The 23,052-nt window shown below is 45.9% G+C and overlaps 1 protein-coding gene across 1 annotated transcript in view; it reads right to left on the bottom strand.

Annotated features, from left to right (window-relative positions):
- LOC147092007 (uncharacterized) overlaps positions 1–23,052 on the bottom strand; it is a 32,832-nt gene that overhangs the window by 2,914 nt on the left and 6,866 nt on the right. The window contains exon 3 of the mRNA XM_085976659.1: positions 18,450–18,539. Coding sequence (XP_085832785.1) covers positions 18,450–18,539 — 90 coding nt within the window. The remainder of the gene's footprint in view (positions 1–18,449; positions 18,540–23,052) is intronic.

Genomic DNA, 23,052 nt, shown 5'->3' with positions numbered 1-23,052 from the left:
TTTTTGTTATGTTACACGTTTTATTGGTTGTGCCCCCTTTTTAAAGGGGCACATGGTTGACTTTTAATAGGCAATTGCCTGTGATAAGGGAAAAAAATAACGAAGTCAAATCAAGGGAATCATCGGCACAACAGTTTGAAAGATTAAACAATAGTACAGGAATTTATAAAACATTCATCCATTCCATGTTCATGTCACCCAGCTGTCTGCAGGGCCCTGCACTACAGAACAGTGTGAACTTGCTGGTGTTGCTTCAGATGCCCAGAGCATTTAAAGCTCTTCCCACAGTCAGAACATTTAAAGGGTCTCTCATCAGTGTGAACAAGCTGGTGTCTCAGCAAGGTAGCTGACTCAGTGAATCCCTTTCCACACATGGAGCAGGTAAACAGACCCTCCCCAGTGTGAACTCGCTGGTGTCTGGTCAGAACCCCGGGTCTTTTAAAGCTCTTCCCACAGTCAGAACATTGAAATGCTCTCTCATCAGTGTGAGCAAGCTGGTGGCTGGTCAGCTCCCCGGAGCTTTTAAAGCTCTTCCCACAGTCGGAACATTTAAATGCTCTCTCATCAGTGTGAACTCGTTGGTGTCTGGTCAGATTCCCTGAGTTTTTAAAGCTCTTCCCACAGTCAGAACATTTAAACGGCCTCGCATCAGTGTGAGCAAGCTGGTGTTGCTTCAAGTCCCCAGGGTATTTAAAGCTCTTCCCACAGTCGGAACATTTAAACGGCCTCGCCCCAGTGTGAACTCGCTGCTGTGTCTGCAGGATGGATGACTGAGTGAAATGTTTCCCACACTCACAGCAGGAGAAATGCCTCTCTCCAGTGTGAACTCGCTCATATTGCAGCAGGTTGGATGACACAGTGAAACCCTTCCCACACACAGAGCAGATGAACAGTCTCTCTCCAGTGTGAGACCGCTGGTGTGTCATCAGATTCGTGGAGCTTTTAAACCTCTTCCCACAGTCAGAACATTGAAACGGTCTCTCATCAGTGTGGACAAGCTGGTGTCTCAGCAGGTGGGATGTGCGAGTGTATTCCTTCCCAAAGACGGAGCAGGTGAACGGACCGTCCCCAGGGTGACTGTGCGGATGAACTTCTGACGTAGACGGGGAACTGAATCCATTCCCGCCGTCCCCACCTTTACCCGGTTTCTCCCCAGTGTGACGGTGCACATGTCTCGCCAGGTCAGGCGATCGGCTGAATCCGAGTCCACACACGGAACACGTGTGCAGTTTGTTTGCGCTGCGATCGCTGCTCTCTCCTTCCATGTGCAAAGGCCGATGATATTCAGGTCCTGATGAATCGAGCGACTCTGTCAGACCCTGACGTGATGTTTGGTCTGAGCTTCCCGTCTGTAAATGCTCCACTTCTAAAACCCTGTAAAAGGAGTGTAGAAAGGGGTAAGAGGGAGAATGTTGCCTCATGTCCCCCTTTCCCAGCCCAGGGGCAGTGCAGCTGATTTTCAGGCCCCAGCTGCTGCACAAGTTGGTTAGCCTACCATCAGTAGTGGGGAAAATGCTAAAGAGTCTATTATAAAGGATGTGATAACAGGACACTTAGAAAATATCAACGGGATCAGACAAAGTCAGCACGGATTTATGAAAGGGAAATCGTGTTTGAGTGCGAGTCAGCAGAGAGTGCTGAGAGTTTGGGTAAGTGTGAGAGTTCTTTAATTGTTATTTCTCTTTAAATCATTCTTGATAAGATTACTTAAGCAGATTAAGTAAAGGGGAGAAGTTAAATATTTGGGATTCTGTTGGTTTAAGAAGAGTAAAACAAGGTTACACTGCAGTAGGAGTAAATTGGCACAGCAGGCAGTGGAAACCAGTTCTCTAACCAATCAGCAGGGGTGACTCATTTGGCTGTAAACAAAAACAGTATAAAAAGACCAGTGCTAGTGCGAGCAAGCACTGAGTGCGAGTCAGCAGAGAGTGCTGTGAGTTTAGCTAAGTGTGAGTTAGGGTAAGTGGGGTGTTAGGTGCTCTTTTCAAACTTTAACTCTGTGGGTTGTAGTTAATAAGGCCTTTCTGGTGCAGAGTGACTGTTGGTAAACCATTTAACTGGTCTAATTAGAGGGATTGATTTAATTTAAATCCAATTAATTAAAGGGGATACTAGCATCTATAATCGGGTAGAGGGTGTCCATAACTAACAATAAAAAATTTAATTAATTACATAGAATGGAGCAGGTGATGTGTTACTGTTGCGAGATGTGGAAGCCAGTGGACCCCATTGAGGCTCACGGTGATTACATCTGTGACAAGTGTCTGCTGCTACAGGAACTCCAGCTCCATGTTGATGAGCTGGAGTCTGAGCTTCAGACACTGCGACACATCAGGGAGGGGGAGAAGTACCTGGACTCTGTGTTTCAGGAGGTGGTCACACCTATGAAGTTAATTAATTCAGATGTAGCCCATGGTCAGGGACAGGACGGTGTGACTACGAGTGAGGCAGGTACAGGGATCCAGGAGGTAGTGTTGGAGGAGCCGCAGCCCTTGTCCAACAGGTTCGAGGTTCTTACTCCCTGTGGGGACGGGAGCAGGGACTGCAGGGAGGATGAGCAACCTGGCCACATCACCGTGGAACGGGGGGCCATTCAAGAGTGGGGAGTAAATAGAAATGTTGTAGTGGTAGGGGATAGTATTATTAGGGGGATAGATAGAGTTCTCTGCAGCCGAGAGCGAGAGTCCCGAAGGCTGTGTTGCCAGGGTTAAGGATATCTCCTCTGGGCTGGAAAGAAATTTGCAGTGGGAGGGGGTGGATCCAGTTGTCGTGGTCCATGTTGGTACAAACGATGTAGATAGGACTAGGAAGCCGGTTCTGTTAAAGGAGTATGAACAGCTAGGGGTCAAATTAAAAAACAGAACCTCAAGGGTAATAATCTCTGGATTATTACCTGAGCCACGAGCGAATTTGGCTAGGACAAATAAAATGAGAGAGTTAAATGCGTGGCTCAAAGACTGGTGTGGGAGAAATGGGTTTTGCTTCCTGGGACACTGGCAACATTACTGGGGCAGGAGGGAACTGTTCCGTTGGGATGGGCTTCACTTGGCCAGTGCTGGGACTAGAGTTCTGGTGAATCATATAACTAGGGCTGTAGAGAGGGCTTTAAACTAACTAGTGGTGGGGGAGGTTCCTAGAGAGCAAATAATAAAAATGACAACAGAGAAGGTCATAGACTTAGGTAGCAGTGGGGAAATTAAAAACCAGAGCGTGTCAGGAAGGGGCAGAAGGTATGGAGTAAAAGGTAAAGTAATAAAAAGGGCAAAAGCAGGAACTAAGTGTCACAAAACATCTTTGAAAGTTCTCTATCTGAATGCACGTAGCATTCGTAACAAAATAGACGAGTTAATGGCATAAATAACTACATATGGGTATGATCTTGTGGCCATTACAGAAACATGGCTGCAGGGTGACAATGCCTGGGAATTAAACATACCAGGTTATTTAACGATCAGGAAGGACAGGCAGGAAGGAATGGGAGGTGGGGTGGCTATGTTAATAAAGGAAGGAATCACTGTAATACAGAGAAATGATATTGGGTCAAAAGATCAGGATAATGAAACAGTTTGGGTGGAGATAAGGAATAATAAGGGGAAAAAACACTAGTGGGCGTAGTCTATAGGCCTCCGAATAGTTGCAACTCTGTTGGACGGAGTATCAATCAGGAAATAGTTGAGGCTTGTAATAAGGGAACATCTATAATTATGGGGGATTTTAACTCTCATATTAATTGGACAAATCAAATTGCGCAGGGCTGCCTTGAGGATGAGTTCATTGAGTGTATTAGGGATGGGTTTCTTGAGTAGTTTGTAACTGAACCGACCAGGGGGCAAGCAACCTTAGATCTGGTCCTGTGTAACGAGACAGGATTAATTAAAAATGTCCTGGTAAAGGATCCCCTTGGAATGAGTGACCACAACATGGTTGAATTCCATATTCAATTAGAGCATGAGAAGGTTGGATCTCAAACAAGCGTGCTAAGCTTGAATAAAGGAGACTATGAAGGTATGAGAGCGGAATTGAGTAGAGTGGATTGGGAAAATAGATTAAAGGGTAAGACGATACATGATCAGTGGTGTACATTTAAGGAGTTATTTTACAACTTCCAAAAAAAATATATTCCACTGAGAAGAAAAGGGTATAAAAGAAAAGACAGCCATCCGTGGCTAAGTAACGAAATTAAGGATAGTATTCGACTAAAAACAAGGGCATATAAGGTAGCCACATCTTGTGGGAGGATAGAGGATTGGGAAAACTTTAAAAGACAGCAAAAAATAACAAAAAGATTGATTAAGAAAGGGAAGATAGATTATGAAAGTAAATTAGCAAAAAATATAAAAACAGATAGTAAGAGTTTTTATAGTTGTGGTAAACCACTGTTTGTATTCCACTGTGTACATGCCTGGACATGCCTCGGCTGACTCCTCCCACAAGTCCTAGTATAAAGGTGACTGCTCCCCAGCCCTTTGTATTTCTGGACCGGTCGACCACTCGAGGCAGACCTTCATTCTTTTGTTAATAAAAGCCTTTAGTTACTCTCTTAACTCTCAGTCTTTTATGAGTAATTGATAGCGCATCAATAGTTATATAAAAAGAAAAAGGGTGGCTAAAGTAAGTGTTGGTCCCTTAGAGGATGAGACTGGGAAATTAATCGTGGGAAATATGGAAATGGCAAAAACACTGAATGAATATTTTGTATCAGTCTTTACAGTAGAGGACACTAAGAATATCCCAACACTGGACAAACAGGGGGCTATAGGGGGGGGGGGAGGAGCTAAACACGATCAAAATCACTAAGGAAGTGGTACTCGGTAAAATAATGGGACTCAAGGCGGATAAATCACCTGGACCTGATGGCTTACATCCTAGGGTCTTGAGGGAAGTGGCGGTAGGGATTGTGGATGCATTGGTAATAATTTTCCAAAACTCCCTGGACTCAGCAAAGGTCCCGGCAGACTGGAAAACTGCTAATGTAACACCCTTATTTAAAAAGGGCAGTAAACAGAAGGCTGGAAACTATAGACCGGTTAGCCTAACATCTGTGGTAGGTAAAATTTTGGAGTCCATTATTAAGGAGACAGTAACAGGACATTTGGATAAACATAATTTAATAGGACAAAGTCAGCATGGTTTTATGAAGGGGAAGTCATGTTTGACAAATTTGCTGGAGTTCTTTGAGGAAGTAACATATAGGGTGGATAAAGGGGAACCAGTGGACGTAGTGTATTTAGACTTCCAAAAGGCATTTGACAAGGTGCCACACAAAAGATTATTGCTTAAGATAAAAATTCACGGGATTGGGGGTAATATTCTGGCATGGATAGAGGATTGGCTATCTAACAGAAGGCAGAGAGTTGGGATAAATGGTTCATTCTCAGACTGGCAATCAGTAACTAGTGGTGTTCCGCAGGGGTCAGTGCTGGGTCCCCAACTCTTTACAATCTATATTAACGATTTGGAGGAGGGGACCGAGTGTAACATACCAAAGTTTGCAGATGATACTAAGATGGGAGGGAAAGTAGTGAGTGAGGAGGACATAAAAAACCTGCAAGGGGACATAGACAGGCTAAGTAGGTGGGCAGAGATTTGGCAGATGGAATACAATACTGGAAAGTGTGAGGTTATGCACTTTGGCAGGAAAAATCGTAGAGCAAGTTATTATCTTAATGGCAAGAAACTGGAAAGTACTGAAGTACAAAGGGATCTGGGGGTCCTGGTGCACGAAACTCAAAAGGTTAGTATGCAGGTGCAGCAAGTGATTAAGAAGGCCAATGGAATGTTGGCTTTCATTGCTAGGGGGATAGAATATAAAAATAGGGAGGTATTGCTTCAGTTGTACAAGGTATTGGTGAGATTGCACCTGGAATACTGCATACAGTTTTGGTGTCCATACTTAAGAAAAGACATACTTGCTCTCGAGTCAGTACAAAGAAGGTTCACTCGGTTAATCCCGGGGATGAGGGGATGGACATATGAGGAGAGGTTGAGTAGATTGGGACTCTACTCATTGGAGTTCAGAAGAATGAGAGGCGATCTTATTGAAACATATAAGATTGTGAAGGGGTTGGATCGGGTGGATGCGGAGGGGATGTTCCCGATGATGGGTGAAACTAGAACCAGGGGGCATAGTCTTAGAATAAGGGGCTGCTCTTTCAAAACTGAGATGAGGAGGAACTACTTCACTCAGAGGGTGGTAGGTCCATGGAATATGCTGCCCCAAAAAGTTGTAGAAGCTACATCATTACATACATTTAAAACAGAAATAGACAGTTTCCTAGAAGTAAAGGGAATTAAGGGTTACAGGGAGCGGGCAGGAATTTGGACATGAGTCTAGGTTCGGATCGGTCATGGCCCTGTGGGTAGCGGAGCGGGCCCAGGGGCCGTGTAGCCCGATCCTGCTCCTATTTCGTGTGTCTAATTCTATTAGATTCAGGAGATGGTTCTGTGATAGTAGATTGGCGGTTAGGATCAGATCAGCCATGATCTTATTGAATGGCGGAGCAGGCTCGAGGGGCCGATTGGCCTACTCCTGCTCCTATTTCTTATGTTCTTATGTAAACCTACTGGAGCCTTTTGAGGATGTAACTGGTAGAATAGATAATGGAGAACCAGTGGATGTGGTGTATTTGGATTTTCAAAAGGCCTTTGATAAAGTCCCACGTAAAAAGAGGTTAGTGTGCAAAATTAAGGCAATGGGATTGCGGGTACTATACTGGCATGGATTGAAAATTGGTTGACAGACAGGAAACAGAGAGTAGGAATAAATGGGTCTTTTTCAGGGTGGCAGGCGGTGACTAGTGGGGTACCGCAGGGATCAGTGCTTGGGCCCCAGCTATTCACAATATATATCAATGATTTGGATGAGGGAACCAAATGTAATATTTCCAAGTCCGCTGATGACACGAAACTAGGTGGGTTTGTGAGTTGTGAGGAGGATGCAAAGAGGCTTCCAGGCGATTTAGACAAGTTGAGTGAGCGGGCAAATACATGGCAGATGCAGTAGAATGTGGATAAATGTGAAGTTATCCACTTCAGTAGGAAAAACAGAAAGGCAGAGTATTATTTAAATGGTGATAGATTGGGAAATGTTGATGTACAGAGGGACCTGGGTGTCCTGGTACACCAGTCACTGAAAGCAAACATGCAGGTGCAGCAAGCAGTTAGGAAGGCAAATGGTATGTTGGCCTTCATTGCAAGAGGATTTGAGTACAGGAGCAAGGATGTCTTACTACAGTTATACAGGGCCTTGGTGAGACCACACCTGGAGTACTGTGTGCAGTTTTGGTCTCCTGACCTACCTAAGACTTGCCATAGAGGGAGTGCAGCGAAGGTTCACCAGACCGATTCCTGGGATGGCAGGACTGTCGCATGAGGAGAGATTGGGTCGACTAGGCTTGTATTCACTAGAGTTTAGAAGAATGAGAGGGGATCTCATTGAAACGTATAAAATTCTGACAGGGCTAGACAGACTGGATGCAGGGAGAATGTTTACCCTGGCTGGGGATTCTAGAACGAGGGGTCACAGTCTCAGGATACAGGGTAGGACATTTAAGACTGAGATGAGGAGAAATTTCTTCACTCGGAGGGTGGTGAACCTGTGGAATTCTCTACCACAGAAGGCTGTGGAGGCCAAGTCACTGAATATATTTAAGAAGGAGATGGATAGATTTCTAGACACAAAAGGCATCAAGGGGTATGGGGAGAGAGCGGGAATATGGTATTGAGACAGAGGAACAGCCATGATCATATTGAATGGCGGAGCAGGCTCGAAGGGCCGACTCCTGCTCCTATTTTTCTATGTTTCTCTGCACTGCATCCAATGCAAGTATATCCTTCCTTAAATAAGGAGACCAAAACTGTACGCAGTACTCAAGGTGTGGTCTCACCAGCGCCCTGTAAAGTTGCATCAAAACTTCCCCTCTTTTATACTCCATACCCCTTACAATAAAGGCAATTCCATTTGCCTTTCTAATTACTTGCTGTACCTGCATGCTAACTTTCAGAAGTTAGCATGCAGAAGCAACAATAAGGAGGCACATTCATAGGACAGAAACATAGAAACATAGAAGATAGGAGCAGGAGTAGGCCATTCAGCCCCTCGAGCCTGCTCCGCCATTCAATGAGACCATGGCTGATCATCCAAATTCAGTACCCTGTCACTGCTTTCTCCCCATACCCCTTGATCCCTTTAGCCTTAAGAAATATATCTAACTCCTTCTTGAATATATTTAATGAATTGGCCTCCACTGCCTTCTGTGGTAGAGAATTCCACAGGTTCACCACTCTCTGGGTGAAGAAATTCCTCCTCATCTCTGTCCTAAATGGCTTACCCCTTATCCTTAGACTGTGACCCCTGGTTCTGGACTCCCCGACCATCGGGAACATCCTTCCTACATCTAGTCTGTCTAGTCCTGTTAGAATTTTAGAAGTTTCAATGAGATCCCCTCTCATTCTTCTAAACTCCAGCGAGTATAAGCCCAATCGACCCAATCTCTCCTCATACCTCATTCCTGCCATAAGAACAAAAGAAGTAGGAGCAGGAGTAGGCCATACGGCCCCTCGGGCCTGCTCCGCCATTCAATAGGATCATGGCTGATCCGAACCTAGACTCACGTCCACTTCCCTGCCCGCTCCCCGTAACCCCTAATTCCCTTATCAGCTAGGAAACTGTCTATCTCCGTTTTAAATGTATTTAATGTCGCAGCTTCCACAGCTCTCTGGGGTAGCAAATTCCATAGATTTACTACCCTCTGAGTGAAGAAGTTTCTCCTCATCTCAGTTTTGAAAGGGCAGCCCCTTATTCTAAGATTATGCCCCCTAGTTCTAGCTTCACCCATCAGCGGAAACATCCTCACCTCATCCACCCGATCAAGCCCCCTCACAATCTTATATGTTTCGATACGATCGCCTCTCATTCTCCTGAATTCCAATGAGTAGAGGCCCAACCTACTCAACCTTTCCTCATAAGTCAACCCCCTCATCTCCGGAATCAACCGAGTGAACCTTCTCTGAACTGCCTCGAGAGCAAGTATATCTTTTCTTAAATATGGAAACCAAAACTGTACGCAGTATTCCAGGTGTGGCCTCACCAGTACCCTGTATAACTGAAGCAAGACTTCCCTGCTTTTATACTCCATCCCCCTTGCAATAAAAGCCAAGATTCCATTGGCCTTCCTGATCACCTGCTGTACTTGCATACTAACCTTCTGTGTTTCATGTACCAGGACCCCCAGATCCCTTTGTACTGTAGCACTTTGCAGTTTCTCTCCATTTAGATAATAACTTGCTCTTTAATTTTTTCTGTCAAAGTGCATAACCTCACACTTTCCAACATTATATTCCATCTGCCAAATTTCTGCCCACTCACTTAGCCTGTCTATGTCCTTTTGCAGCTTTTTTTATGTCCTCCTCACTCGCTGCTTTCCCTCCCATCTTTGTATCGTCGGCAAACTTGGATATGTTGCACTCGGTCCCTTCCTCCAAATCGTTAATATTCACATTTCTCCAGCCCCCTTTCACCACCTCAGGACGTCCCAAAGCGCCTCACAGCCAATGAAGTAGTCTCTTTGAAGTGTAGTCACCGCTGCAATGCAGGAAATGCGGCAGACAACCCGCACACAGCAAGCTACCACAGACAGCAATGCGACAATGACCACACCATCCGCCTCCTAGTGATGTTGGTTGAGGGACAAACATTTACCCAGGTATCAGTCTGGTGAATCTTCGCTGCACTCCTTCCATGGCAAGAACGTCCTTCCTCAGAATAGGCGACCAAAACTGCACACAATACTCAAGGTGCGGTCTCACCAAGGCCCTGTACAACTGCAGCAAGACATCCTTGTTCCTGTACTCAAACCCTCTCGCTACGAAGGCCAAAATACCATTTGCCTTCTTAACCACCTGCTGCACCTGCATGCTTACCTTCAGCGACTGGTGCACAAGGACACCCAGGTCTCGTTGCACTTCCCCTTCTCCCAATCTATTGCCATTCAGATAATAATCTGCCTTCCTGTTTTTGCCACCAAAGTGGATAACCTCGCATTATATTGCATCTGCCATGCTTCTGCCCAATCACCCAACCTGTCCAAATCATACTGGAGTTTCTCTGCATCGTCAGAGCACACATGCCCACCCAGCTTTGTGTTGTCTGCAAACTTGGAGATATTACATCTAGTTCCCTCGTCTCGATAATTTATATATATTGTGAATAGCTGGGGTCCCAGGACCGATCCCTGTGGTACCCCACTAGTCACTGCCTGTCACTCGGAAAAAGACCCGTTTATTCCAACTCTTTGCTTCCTGTCTGCCAACCAGTTCTCTATCCAAGTCTGTACCTTGCCCCCAATCCCATGTGCTTTAACTTTGCACGCTAATCTCTTATGCGGAACCGTATTGAAAGCCTTCTGAAAGTCCAAATACACCACATCCACTTATCTCCCTTATCTATTCTACCAGTTACAGTCAGGGTAGACAGTCAGGCTGACAGGGGATGAAATCTGGGTGGAGAACTGTTCGTACAACCGATTTCAAAATTCTCATCCTGGTGCAAATCCCTTCATGGCCTCACCCCCCTCCCCATCTCTGCAATCTCCTCCAGCCACCACCCCCCCAAAAGAGATCTCTGCGCTCCTCCAATTCTGGCCTCCTGAGCATCCATGATTTTAATCGCTCCACCATTGGCGGCCGTGCCTTCAGCTGCCTGGGCCCTAAGCTCTGGAATTCCCTCCCTAAACCTCTCCGCCTCTCTTTCCTCCTTTAAGATGCTCCTTAAAACCCACCTCTGTGACCAAGCTTTTGGCCATCTCCCCTAATATCTCCTTATGTGGCTCGGTGTCAAATTTGTTGTCTTCTAATACTCCTGTGAAGCACCTTGTGATGTTTTACTATTTTAAAGGTGCTATATAAATACTTCTTGTTGTTGGTGTAGATTTCTGTACTGTGAACCTGTCCATTTTGAGAGACTTCAGGCTTTCTTGAACAGTCTCTCTGTTTTCTGAAGATGAAGTTTAATTCCATTTTTCCCCCCCCAGTTTCCACATGTACGCTGACGACACCCAGCTCTACATCACTACCACTTCTCTCAACCCCTCCACTGTCTCTAAATGGTCAGACTGCTTGTCCGACGTCCAGTTCTGGATTAGCAGAAATGTTCTCCAGTTAAATATCGAGAAGACCGAAGCCATTGACGTATGATATGATATGATTGGGATTACGGAAACATGGCTCCAGGGTGACCAGGGCTGGGAACTCAACATCCAGGGTTATTCAATATTCAGGAAAGACAGGCAAAAAGGAAAAGGAGGTGGGGTAGCATTGCTGGTTAAAGAGGAGATTAACACAATTGATGAGGTGGACTCTGTATGGGTAGAGCTGAGAAATACCAAGGGACAGAAAACATTAGTGGGAGTTGTATACAGACCCCCAAACAGTAATGCTAAGGTTGGAGATGGCATTAAACGGGAAATTAGAGACACATGCAATAAGGGCACAGCAGTTATCATGGGTGACTTCAATCTACATATAGATTAGGCTAACCAAATTAGTAACAATACTGTGGAGGAGTAATTCCTGGAGTGCATACAGGATGGTTTCCTGGACCAATATGTCAAGGAGCCAACTAGAGATCAGGCCATCTTAGACTGGGTATTATGCAATGAGAAAGGAATAATTAACAATCTTGTTGTACGAGGCCCCTTGGGGCGTAGCGATCATAATATGATCGAATTCTTCATTAAGATGGAGAGTGAAGTTTCTGGCTCAGAGACTAGGGTCCTGAATTTAAATGAAGGAAACTACGATAGTATGAGGCGCGAGTTGGGTAGGATTAATTGGGGAATGTTACTCAAAGGGTTGACGGTGGATAGGCAATGGCAAACATTTAAAGATTGCATGGATGAACTACAGAATTTGTTCATCCCTGTTTGGCATAAAAATAAAACAAAAAAGGTGAATCAACCGTGGCTAACAAGGGAAATTAGGGATAACATAAGATCCAAGGAGAGGACATATCAATTGGCCAGAAAAAGCAGCAAACCTGAGGATTGTGAGCAGTTTAGGATTCAGCAAAGGAGGACAAAGGGATTGATTAAGAGGGGGGAAGTAGAGTATGAGTGTAAGCTTGCAGGGAACATAAAAACTGACTTTAAAAGCTTTTATATATATGTGAAGAGAAAAAGATTGCTGAAGTCAAGCATAGATCCCCTGCAGTCAGAATCAGGGGAATTTATAATGGGGAACAAAGAAATGGCTGACCAATTAAATACACACTTTGGTTCTGTCTTCACAAAGGAGGACACAAATAACCTCCCAGAGATGTCGGGGAACATAGGGTCTAATGAGAGGGAGGAACTGAAATAAATCAGTATTTGTAGGGAAATGGTATGAGGGAAATTGACGGGATTGAAGGCCGATAAATCCCCAGGGCCTGATAATCTACATCCGAGGGTACTCGAGGAAGAGGCCCTAGAAATAGTAGATGCATTGCTGGTCATCTTCCAAAATTCTATAGACACTGGAACAGATCCCATGGATTGGAGGGTAGCTAATGTTACCCCACTATTCAAAAAAGGTAGAGAAAAAACAGGGAATTATAGCCGGACATCAGCAGTAGGGAAAATGCTAGAGTCCATTAGAAAAGATGTAATAGCAGAGCACTTGTAAAACAGTGACAGGATCGGACAAAGTCAACATGGATTTACAAAAGGTAAATCGTGCTTGACTAATCTACTGGAATTTTTAGAGGATGTAACTGGTAGAATAGATAAGGGAGAACCAGTGGATGTGGTGTATTTGGACTTTCAGAAGGCTTTCGATAAGGTCCCGCATAAGAGATTAGCGTGTAAAGTTAAAGCACACGGGATTGGGGGCAAGGTACTGACTTGGATAGAGAACTGGTTGGCAGACAGGAAGCAAAGAGTTGGAATAAATGGGTCTTTTTCCACGTGGCTGGCAGTGACTAGTGGGGTACCGCAGGGATCGGTGCTAGGACCCCAGCTATTCACAATATATATAAATGATCTAGACGAGGGAACTAGATGTAATATCTCCAAGTTTGCAGACGACACAAAGCTGGGTGGGCGTGTGTGCTGTGAGGAGGATGCCGAGAAAGTCCAGTATGATTTGGACAGGTTGGGTGATTATACTGCATTTGCCATGCATCTGCCCAATGTGGATAAATGCGAGGTTATCCACTTTGGTGGCAAAAACAGGAAGACAGATTACTATCTGAACAGCAATAGATTGGGAAAAGGGGAAGTGCAACAAGACCTGGGTGTCCTTGTGCACCAGTCGCTGAAGGTAAGCATGCAGGTGCAGCAGGCGGTTAAGGCGGCAAATGGTATGTTGGCCTTCATAGCGAGAGGATTCGAGTACAGGAGCAAGGATGTCTTGCTGCAGTTGTACAGGGCCTTGGTGAGACCACACCTTGAGTATTGTGTGCAGTTTTGGTCGCCTTATCTGAGGAAGGATGTTCATCCCATGGAGAGAGTGCAACGAAGATTCACCAGGCTGATACCTGGGATGGCAGGAATGACGTATGAGGAGAGATTGGGTCAATTAGGCTTATACTCGCTGGAGTTTAGAAGAATGAAAGGGGATCTCATTGAAACTTATAAAATTCTAACAGGACTAGACAAACTAGATGCAGGAAGGATGTTCCCGATGGCGGGGGAGTCCAGAACCAGGGGTCACAGTCTAAGGATAAGGGGTAAGCCATTTAGGTCTGAGATGAGGAGAAATTTCTTCACCCAGAGAGTGGTGAACCTGTGGAATTCTCTACCACAGAAGGCAGTTGAGGCCAATTCATTAAATATATTCAAGAAGGAGTTAGATATATTTCTTAAGGCTAAAGGGATCAAGGGATATGGGGAGAAAGCAGGGACAGGGTACTGAAATTGGAGAAACAGCCATGGTCTCATTAAATGGCGGAGCAGGCTCGAGGGGCCGAATGGCCTACTCCTGCTCCTATCTTCTATGTTCCTGTGCTGTGGTGTACATGGACTTCCAAAAGGCATTTGATAAAGTGCCACAGCCATGGGCTTCAACTTTTCTGGCAAGCCCATTAATAAAAGGGACAGTGGCAGCATGGATATGAAATTGGCCCAGTGACAGGAAACAGAGAGTAGTGGTGAACGGTTGTTTTTCGGACCGGAGGAAGGTACACAGTGGCGTTCCCCAGGGGTCGGTTCTAGGACCACTGCTTTTCTTGATATGTTCTGGATGAGCAAATATTTTCTCCAATTAAATATTGGGAAGACCAAAACCATTGTTTTCGGTCCCCACCACGAACTCCGTTCCCGAGCCACTGACTCCATCCCTCTTCTTAACATCTGTCTGCGGCTGAACCACACTGTTCGCAACCTTGGTGTCATATTTGACCCTGAAATGAGCTTCTGACCACTTATCTGCAGCATAACCAAGAGCGCCTACTTCCACCTCGGTAACATCGCTCCGTGACATCGCCTCAGCTCATCCGCTGCTGAAACCCTCATCCGGGCCTTTTGTTACCTCTAGACTTGACTATTCCAACACACTCCTGGCTGGCCTCCCACATTCCATCCCACGGAAACTTGAGGTCAAATCAAAACTCGGCTGCCCGTGTCCTAACTCGCACCAAGTCCCGTTCACCCATCACCCCTGTGCTCGCTGACCTACATTGGCTCCTGGTTAAGCAACGCCTCGATTTCAAAATTCTCATCCTTGTTTTCAAATCCCTCCATGGCCTCACCCCTTCCTATCTCTAATCTCCTTCAGCCCCACAATCCCCCGAGATATCTGCGCTCCTCTAATTCTGCCCTCTGAGCATCCCTGATTATAATCATTCAACCTTTGGTGGCCGTGCCTTCAGCTGCCTGGGCCCTAAGCTCTGGAATTCCCTCCCTAAACCTCTCCGCCTCGCTACCTCACTTTCCTCCTTTAAGACGCTCCTTAAAACCTACCGCTTTGACCAAGCTTTTGGTCACCTGCCCTAATTTCTCCCTATGTGGCTCGGTGTCAAATTTTCTTTGTCTCCAATACTCCTGTGCAGCACCTTGGGACGTTCTACTACGTTAAAGGCACTATAGAAATACAAGTTGTTGTTGTTGATATATATCAATGACTTGGACGTGGGTATACAGGGCACTATTTCAAAATCTGCAGATGACACAAAACTTGGAAGTATAGTGAACAGTGAGGATGATAGTGATAGTCTTCAAGAGGACATAGACAGGCTAATAGAGAGGATTCGAGTACAGGAACAAGGATGTCTTGCTGCAGTTGTACAGGGCCTTGGTGAGACCACACCTTGAGTATTGTGTGCAGTTTTGGTCACCTTATCTGAGGAAGGATGTTCTTGCCATGGAGGGAGTGCAGCGAAGATTCACCAGGCTGACACCTGGGATGGCAGGAATGACGTATGAGGAGAGATTGGGTCGATTGGGCTTGTACTCGCTGGAGTTTAGAAGAATGAGAGGGGATCTTATTGAAACTTATAAAATTCTAACAGGACTAGACAGACTAGATGCAGGAACGATGTTCCCGATGGTCGGGGAGTCCAGAACCAGGGGTCACAGTCTAAGGATAAGGGGTAAGCCATTTAGGACAGAGATGAGGAGGAACTTCTTCACCCAGAGAGTGGTGAACCTGTGGAATTCTCTACCACAGAAGGCAGTTGAGGCCAAGTCTTTAAATATATTCAAATAGGAGTTGGATATATTTCTTAAGGCTAAAGTGATCAAGGGATATGGGGAGAAGGCAGGGACCGGGTACTGAATTTGGATGATCAGCCATGATCTCATTGAATGGCGGAGCAGGCTCGAGGGGCTGAATGCTCCTATCTTCGAAGTTTCTATGTTCAGCCTCAGAGAGATGTTCGGGAGAGGGATGGAGTCAGTGTCTAGGGAATGGAGTTTGTGGGGTGTCTGTCCCTTTAACTACAATTCATAGAATCATAGAAATTTACAGCACAGAAGGAGGCCATTCGGCCCATCTTGTCCGTGCAGGCCGACAAAGAGCTATCCACCCTAATCCCACGTTCCAGCACTTGGTCCGTAGTCTTGTAGGTTACGGCACTTCAAATGCATATCCAAGTACTTTTTAAATGTGCTGAGGGTCTCTGCCTCTACCACCCTGTCAGGCAGTGAGTTCCAGACCCCCACCACCCTCTGGGTGAAGAAAGATCCCCCCAAATCCCCTCTAAACTTCTGACCAATTACTTTAAATCTATGCCCCCAGGTTATTGACCCTTCTGCTAAGGGAACTCGGTCCTTCCTATCCACTCTATCTAGGCCCCTCATAATGTTATACACCTCAATCAGGTCTCCCCTCAGCCTCCTCTGTTCCAAAGAAAACAACCCCAGCCTATCCAATCTTTCCTCATAGCTAAAATTCTCTAGTCCTGGCAACATCCTCGTAAATCTCCCGTCTCAAGAGTCACATCTTTCCTGCAATGGGGACGACCAGAACTGCACGCGGTGGCCTAACTGGTGTTTTTGTACAGTTCAAGCAGAATCTCCCTGCTTACATGATACAGAAAGAGGCACTGCCCCTTTAAATACCTGGGGACACATGGAAACATAGAAGATAGGAGCAGGAGTAGGCCATTCGGCCCCTCGAGCCTGCTCCGCCATTCAATGAGATCATGGCTGATCATCCAAATTCAGTACCCTGTCCCTGCCTTTTCCCCATATCCCTTGATCCCTTTAGCCTGAAGAAATATATCCAACTCCTTCTTGAATATATTTAATGAATTGGCCTCTACTGCCTTCTGTGGTAGAGAATTCCACAGGTTCACCACTCTCTGGGTGAAGAAATTCCTCCTCCTCTCTGTCCTAAATGGCTCACCCCTTATCCTTAGACTGTGACCCCTGGTTCTGGACTCCCCGACCATCGGGAACCTCCTTCCTGCATCTAGTCTGTGTAGTCCTGTTAGAATTTATAAGTTTCAATGAGATCCCCTCTCATTCTTCTAAACTCCAGCGAGTACAAGCCCAATCGACCCAATCTCTCCTCATACGTCATTCCTGCCATCCCAGGTATCGGCCTGGTGAATCTTCGCTGCACTCGTTCCATGGCAAGAACATCCTTCCTCAGATAAGGCGACCAAAACTGCACACAATATCCAAGATGTGGTCGCACCAAGGCCCTGTACAACTGCAGCAAGACATCCTTGTTCCTGTACTGAAACTCTCTCGCTACGAAGGCCAACATACCATTTGCCTTCTTAACTGCCTGCTGCACCTGCATGCTTACCTTCAGCGACTGGCGCACAAGGACACCCTGGTCTCGTTGCACTTCCCCTTCTCCCAATCTATTGCCATTCAGATAATAATCTGCCTTCCTGTTTTTGACACCAAAGTGGATAACCTCGCATTTATCCACGTTGTATTGCATCTGCTATGCTTCTGCCCAATCACCCAACCTGTCCAAATCATACTGGAGTTTCTTGGCATCTTCCTCACAGCACACACGCCCACCCAGCTTTGTGTCGTCTGCAAACTTGGAGATATTACATCTAGTTCCCTCGTCCAGATCATTAATATATATTGTGAATAGCTGGGGTCCAAGGACCGATCCCTGTGGTACCCCACTAGTCACTGCCTGGCACTCGGAAAAAGACCCGTTTATTCCAACTCTTTGCTTTCTGTCTGCCAACCAGTTCTTTATCCAAGTCAATACCTTTCCCCCAATCCCATGTGCCTTAACTTTACATGCTAATCTCTTATGTGGGACCTTATCGAAAGCCTTTTGAAAGTCCAAATACACCACATCTACTGGTTCTCCCTTATCTATTTTACCAGTTACATCCTCAAAAAATTCCAGTAGATTAGTCAAGCACGATTTACCCTTTGTAAATCCATGTTGACTTTGTCCGATCCTGTCACTGTTTTCCAAGTGCTCTGCTATTACACCTTTTATAATGGACTCTAGCATTTTCCCCACTACCGATGTCAGGCTTACCGGTCTGTAATTCCCCGTTTTCTCTCTACCACCCTTTTTGAACAGTGGGGTAACATTAGCTACCCGCCAATCCATGGGTACTGTTCCAGAGTCTATCGAATTTTGGAAGATGACCAGCAATGCATCTACTATTTCTAGGGCTACTTCCTTCAGTACCCTGGGATGTAGATTATCTTCTATGTTTTTATGTATTCAATCTTTCCTTGTAGCTGAAATTCTCTAGTCCTGGCAACATCCTCGTAAATCTGCCGTCTCGAGCAGTCACATCTTTCCTGCAATGGGGCGAGCAGAACTGCACGCAGCACTCTAGCCGGTGGCCTCACTGGTGTTTTGTACAGTTCAAGCAGAACCTCCCTGCTCTTACATGATACAGAAAGAAAGAGGCACTGCCCCTTTAAATACCTGGGGACACCCAGTCCCCTTTAAATGGCCAAGCAATTTTAATTGTTGAAAAGGAGCCGCAGTCCCCTTTGACTCACCGCCCCACCCTCTCACCCACCACAAATACTCACAAGAGAGAGAGAGAGGAGGAAGAATGCTGGTCTTTGTCCCTTTAAAAGTGGCTGCCCACCAAAATGTTCACAGCACCAGGGCTCTTTGTTCTGGATAAAAGTCAAAAAGAGAAAAGGTTCACTTATTTTTAAATCACTGCAATTGATGAACAGCCTTGCAATAAAGGTAGTGCAAAGGAATAAACACTCACAAGCTTGTTTTTCCCACCCTCCTTCTCCCCTTCCCTTTAACAGCTCCTGCAGACAATGAAAGCAGGAATAACAACAGAAAATGCTGGAAAAACTCAGCAAGTCAGGCAACATCCGTGGAGAGAAATTTGAGTTGACGTTTCGGGTTTGACCCTTCTTCAAAAACCATGAAAGCAGGAAAGCGGCCTGCAGCCCACCAAGTTCCCGCCCCGCCATTGCTTGGAGGACCGTCAGCCCGCCCGGTCCTCCCAGCCTTTTCCGCGCTCCTGATTGGCGGCGGCTCGCGTCAATCACTTCCTCCGATTACGCGCTGACGCCAGCACGCAACGCCCAGGGGTCGGTTGGATCGGCGCACGCCACCGCAAGGTAAAAAAAAAGACACCCCACACAAATGAGGAAAAACAAAAATAATAATAATCGCACTTTAGAGGGGAGGAGGTTGGGGGAATTAATGAGTGTTTTCAATTTGTTTCGCAAAAAAAAAATTTGAAAAGCTTCCGAACGGTGCGAGGCGGGCTGCGCATGCGCTCCAGCCAACCTTTGCCTCCCCACGTGGGCTGCGCCCGGACACGCCCACTTGCCTTCCCCTGCACCAATCACAGCGCGGCAGGCGCTTCCTGTCAATCACCCTCCCTTCCCCTCGTGGTGTCGATTGACAGCGGTGTCAGCCAATGAGGTGCAGGAAGGGGGCGGGACCAGGGCCAGGACTGACAGCAAGCCTGAACTAACTCAATTAAATACCTGCATGCAGCCAAAAAACAACTTTTATTTAGTCAGCCAAAAAACAGCAAAGCAAATGAGGTTTGCAGAGTCAGCAAAGCCTATTTTAAAGAATTATCGAGCGATATCGCAGGGATCGGTGCTAGGACCCCAGCTATTCACAATATATATTAATAATCTAGACGAGGGAACTAGATGTAATATCTCCAACTTTGCAGACGACACAAAGCTGGGTGGGCGTGTGTGCTGTGAGGAGGATGCCGAGAAACTCCAGTATGATTTGGATAGGTTGGGCGATTGGGCAGAAGCATGGCAGATGTAGTATAATGTGGATAAATGCGAGGTTATCCACTTTGGTGTCAAAAACAGGAAGGCAGATTATTATCTGAACGGCAATAGATTGGGAGAAGGGGAAGTGCAACGAGACCTGGGTGTCCTTGTGCACCAGTCACTGAAGGTAAGCATGCAGGTGCAGCAGGCGGTTAAGAAGGCAAATGGTATGTTGGCCTTCGTAGCGAGAGGGTTTGAGTACAGGAACAAGGACGTCTTGCTGCAGTTGTACAGGGCCTTGGTGAGACCACATCTTGAGTATTGTGTGCAGTTTTGGTCGCCTTATCTGAGGAAGGATGTTCTTGCCATGGAGGGAGTGCAGCAAAGATTCACCAGACTGATACCTGGGATGGCAGGAATGACGTATGAGGAGAGATTGGGTCGGTTGGGCTTATACTCGCTTGAATTTAGAAGAATGAGAGGGGATCTCATCGAAACTTATAAAATTGTAACAGGACTACACAGACTAGATGCAGGAAGGCTGTTCCCAACGGTCGGGGAGTCCAGAACCAGGGGTCACAGTCTAAGGATAAGGGGTAGGCCATTTAGGACAAATATGAGGAGGAATTTCTTCACCCAGAGTGGTGAACCTGTGGAGTTCTCTACCACAGAAGGCAGTTGAGGCCAATTCATTAAATATATTCAAGAAGGAGTTAGATATATTTCTTAATGCTAAAGGGATCAAGGGATATGCGGAGAAGGCAGGGACCGGGTACTGAGTTTGGATGATTAGCCATGATCTCATTGAATGGCGGAGCAGGCTCGAGGGGCCGAATGGCCTACTCCTGCTCCTATCTTCTATGTTTCTATACAGTGCAGGAGGAGGCCATTCAGTCCCTTGAGCCTGCTCCGCCATTCAATGAGATCATGGCTGGTCTGCAGCCTCACTCCATACACCCGGCTTTGGCCCATAACCCTTAATACCTTTGGTTAACAAAAATCAATCAGTCTCCGATTTAAAATGAACGATTGATCTCGCATCAATTGCGGTTTGCGGAAGAGAGTTCCAAACTTCTACCACCCTTTGTGTGTAGAAGTGTTTCCTAATTTCACTCCTGAAAGGTCTGGCTCTAATTTTTAGACTATGTCCCCAGTCCTAGAATCCCCAACCAGCGGAAATAGTTTCTCTCTATCGCCCCTCTCTAGTTCCCCTCAATATCCTGAAAACTTCGATCAGATCGCCCCTTAACCTTCTAAATTCTAGGGAATACAACCCTAGTTTGTGTAATCTCTCCTCATAACTTAACCCTTGAAGTCTTTGAAAGAGCTCTCCAATTATTCTCACTCCCCTCATATCCCTGCAAATTTTCCCCCTGAAAGTATTGATCCAATTCTCTTTTGAAAGTTACTATTGAATCTGCTTCCACCGCCCTTTCAGGCAGCGCATTCCAGATCACAACAACTCGCTGTGTAAAAAAATGTTTCCTCATGTCACCTCTGGTTCTTTTACCGATTATCTTCAATCTGTGTCCTCTGGTTACCGACCCTCCTGCCGCTGGAAACAGTTTCTCCTTATTTACTCTATCAAAACCCTTCATGATTTTGAACGCCTCTATTAAACCTCTCCTTAACCTTCTGCTCTAAGGAGAGCAATCCCAGCTTCTCCAGTCTTTCCACATAACTGAAGTCCCTCATCCCTGGAACCATCCTGGTAAATCTCCTCTGCACCCTCTCCAAGGCCTTGACATCCTTCCTAAAGTGTGGTTCCCAGAATTGGACACAATATGCCAGCTGGTGCCTAACCAGTGATTTATAAGGGTTTAAGAACATAAGAAACAGGAGCAGGAGTCGGCCATTCGGCCCTTCGAGCCTGCTCCGCCATTCAATGAGATCATGGCTGATCTTCTGCCTCAACTCCATTCACCGGCCCTATCGCCATATCCCTTGATGCCCTTACTAGTCAGAAATCTATCGACTTCTGTTTTGAATATACCCAATGACTGAGCCTCCACAGCCCTCTGGGGTAGAGAATTCCAAAGATTCACCACCCCCGGTGTGAAGAAATGTCTTCTCACCTCAGTCCTGAATGGCCTACCCTTTATCCTGAGGCTGTGGCCCCTGGTTCTACACTCCCCAGCCAAGGGAAACATTCTCCCAGCATCCACCCTATCAAGCCCTGTAATAATTTTGTATGTTTCAATGAGATCCCCTCTCATTCTTCTGAATTCAAGAGAATACAGGCCTAGTTTACTCAATCTCTACTCATACGACAGTTCCGCCATCCCAGGAATCAATCTTGTGAACTTTCGTTGCACTCCCTCTATGGCAAGTATATCCTTCCTTAGGTAAGGAGACCAAAATTGTACACAGTACTCCAGGTGTGGTCTCACCAAGGCCCTATATAATTGGAGTAAGACTTCTTTACTCCTGTACTCAAATCCTCTTGTAATGAAGGCCAGCATACCATTTGCCTTCCTAATGGCTTGCTGCACCTGCACATTCACTTTCAGTGACTCATGTACAAGGACACCCAGGTCCCTTTGAGCATCTGCATTCCCCAATCTTTCACCATTTAGGGAATATTCTGCCTTTCTGTTTTTTCTACCAAAGTGGATAACTTCACATTAATCCACATTATATTCCATCTGCCATGTTCTCGCCCACTCACTGAGCCTGTCGAGATCCCCTTGAAGCCTCTTCACATCCTCTTCACAACTGACACTGCCACCTAGCTTTGTATCATCAGCAAATTTGGAAATGTTACATTTAGTCCCCTCATCCAAATCATTGATATAGATTGTGAATAGCTGGGGCCCAAGCACCGATCCTTGCGGTACCCCACTAGTCACAGCCTGCCATCCTGAAAAAGATCCGTTTATCCCTACTCTTTGTTTTCTGTCTGTTAACCAGTTCTCAATCCATGCTAGTATATTACCCGCAATTCCATGTGCCCTAATTTTGTTCACCAACCTCTTGTGTGGGACCTTATCGAAGGCCTTCTGAAAATCCAGATACACCACATCTACCGGTTCCCCTTTGTCTATTCCACTAGTTACATCCTCAAAGAACTCCAATAGGTTTGTCAAACAGGATTTCCCTTTCATAAATCCAGGTTGACTCTGCCCAATCTTACTATTAGTTTCTAAGTGCCCAGTTATTGCATCCTTTATAATAGATTCCAGCATTTTCCCAACTACTGATGTGAGGCTAACAGGTCTGTAGTTCCCCCTCTCCCTCCTTTCTTAAATAGCAGGGTTACATTTGCTATCCTCCAATCTGCAGGAACCATTCCAGAAGCTATAGAATTTTGGAAGATGACAACCAATGTGTCCACTATCCCAATGGCCACCTCTTTCAAAACCCTAGGATGTAGGTCATCCGGTCCTTGGGATTTATCGACTTTCAGTCCCATTAATTTTGCTAG

Source organism: Somniosus microcephalus, unplaced genomic scaffold (genome assembly GCF_052327205.1).
Source record: "Somniosus microcephalus isolate GS21.2 unplaced genomic scaffold, FLI_Smic_1.0 unresolved_chr3, whole genome shotgun sequence".
Lineage (NCBI taxonomy): Eukaryota > Metazoa > Chordata > Chondrichthyes > Squaliformes > Somniosidae > Somniosus > Somniosus microcephalus.
The sequence above is the reverse complement of the archived record's forward strand: the minus strand, read 5'-3'. Positions and strand labels throughout refer to the sequence as shown.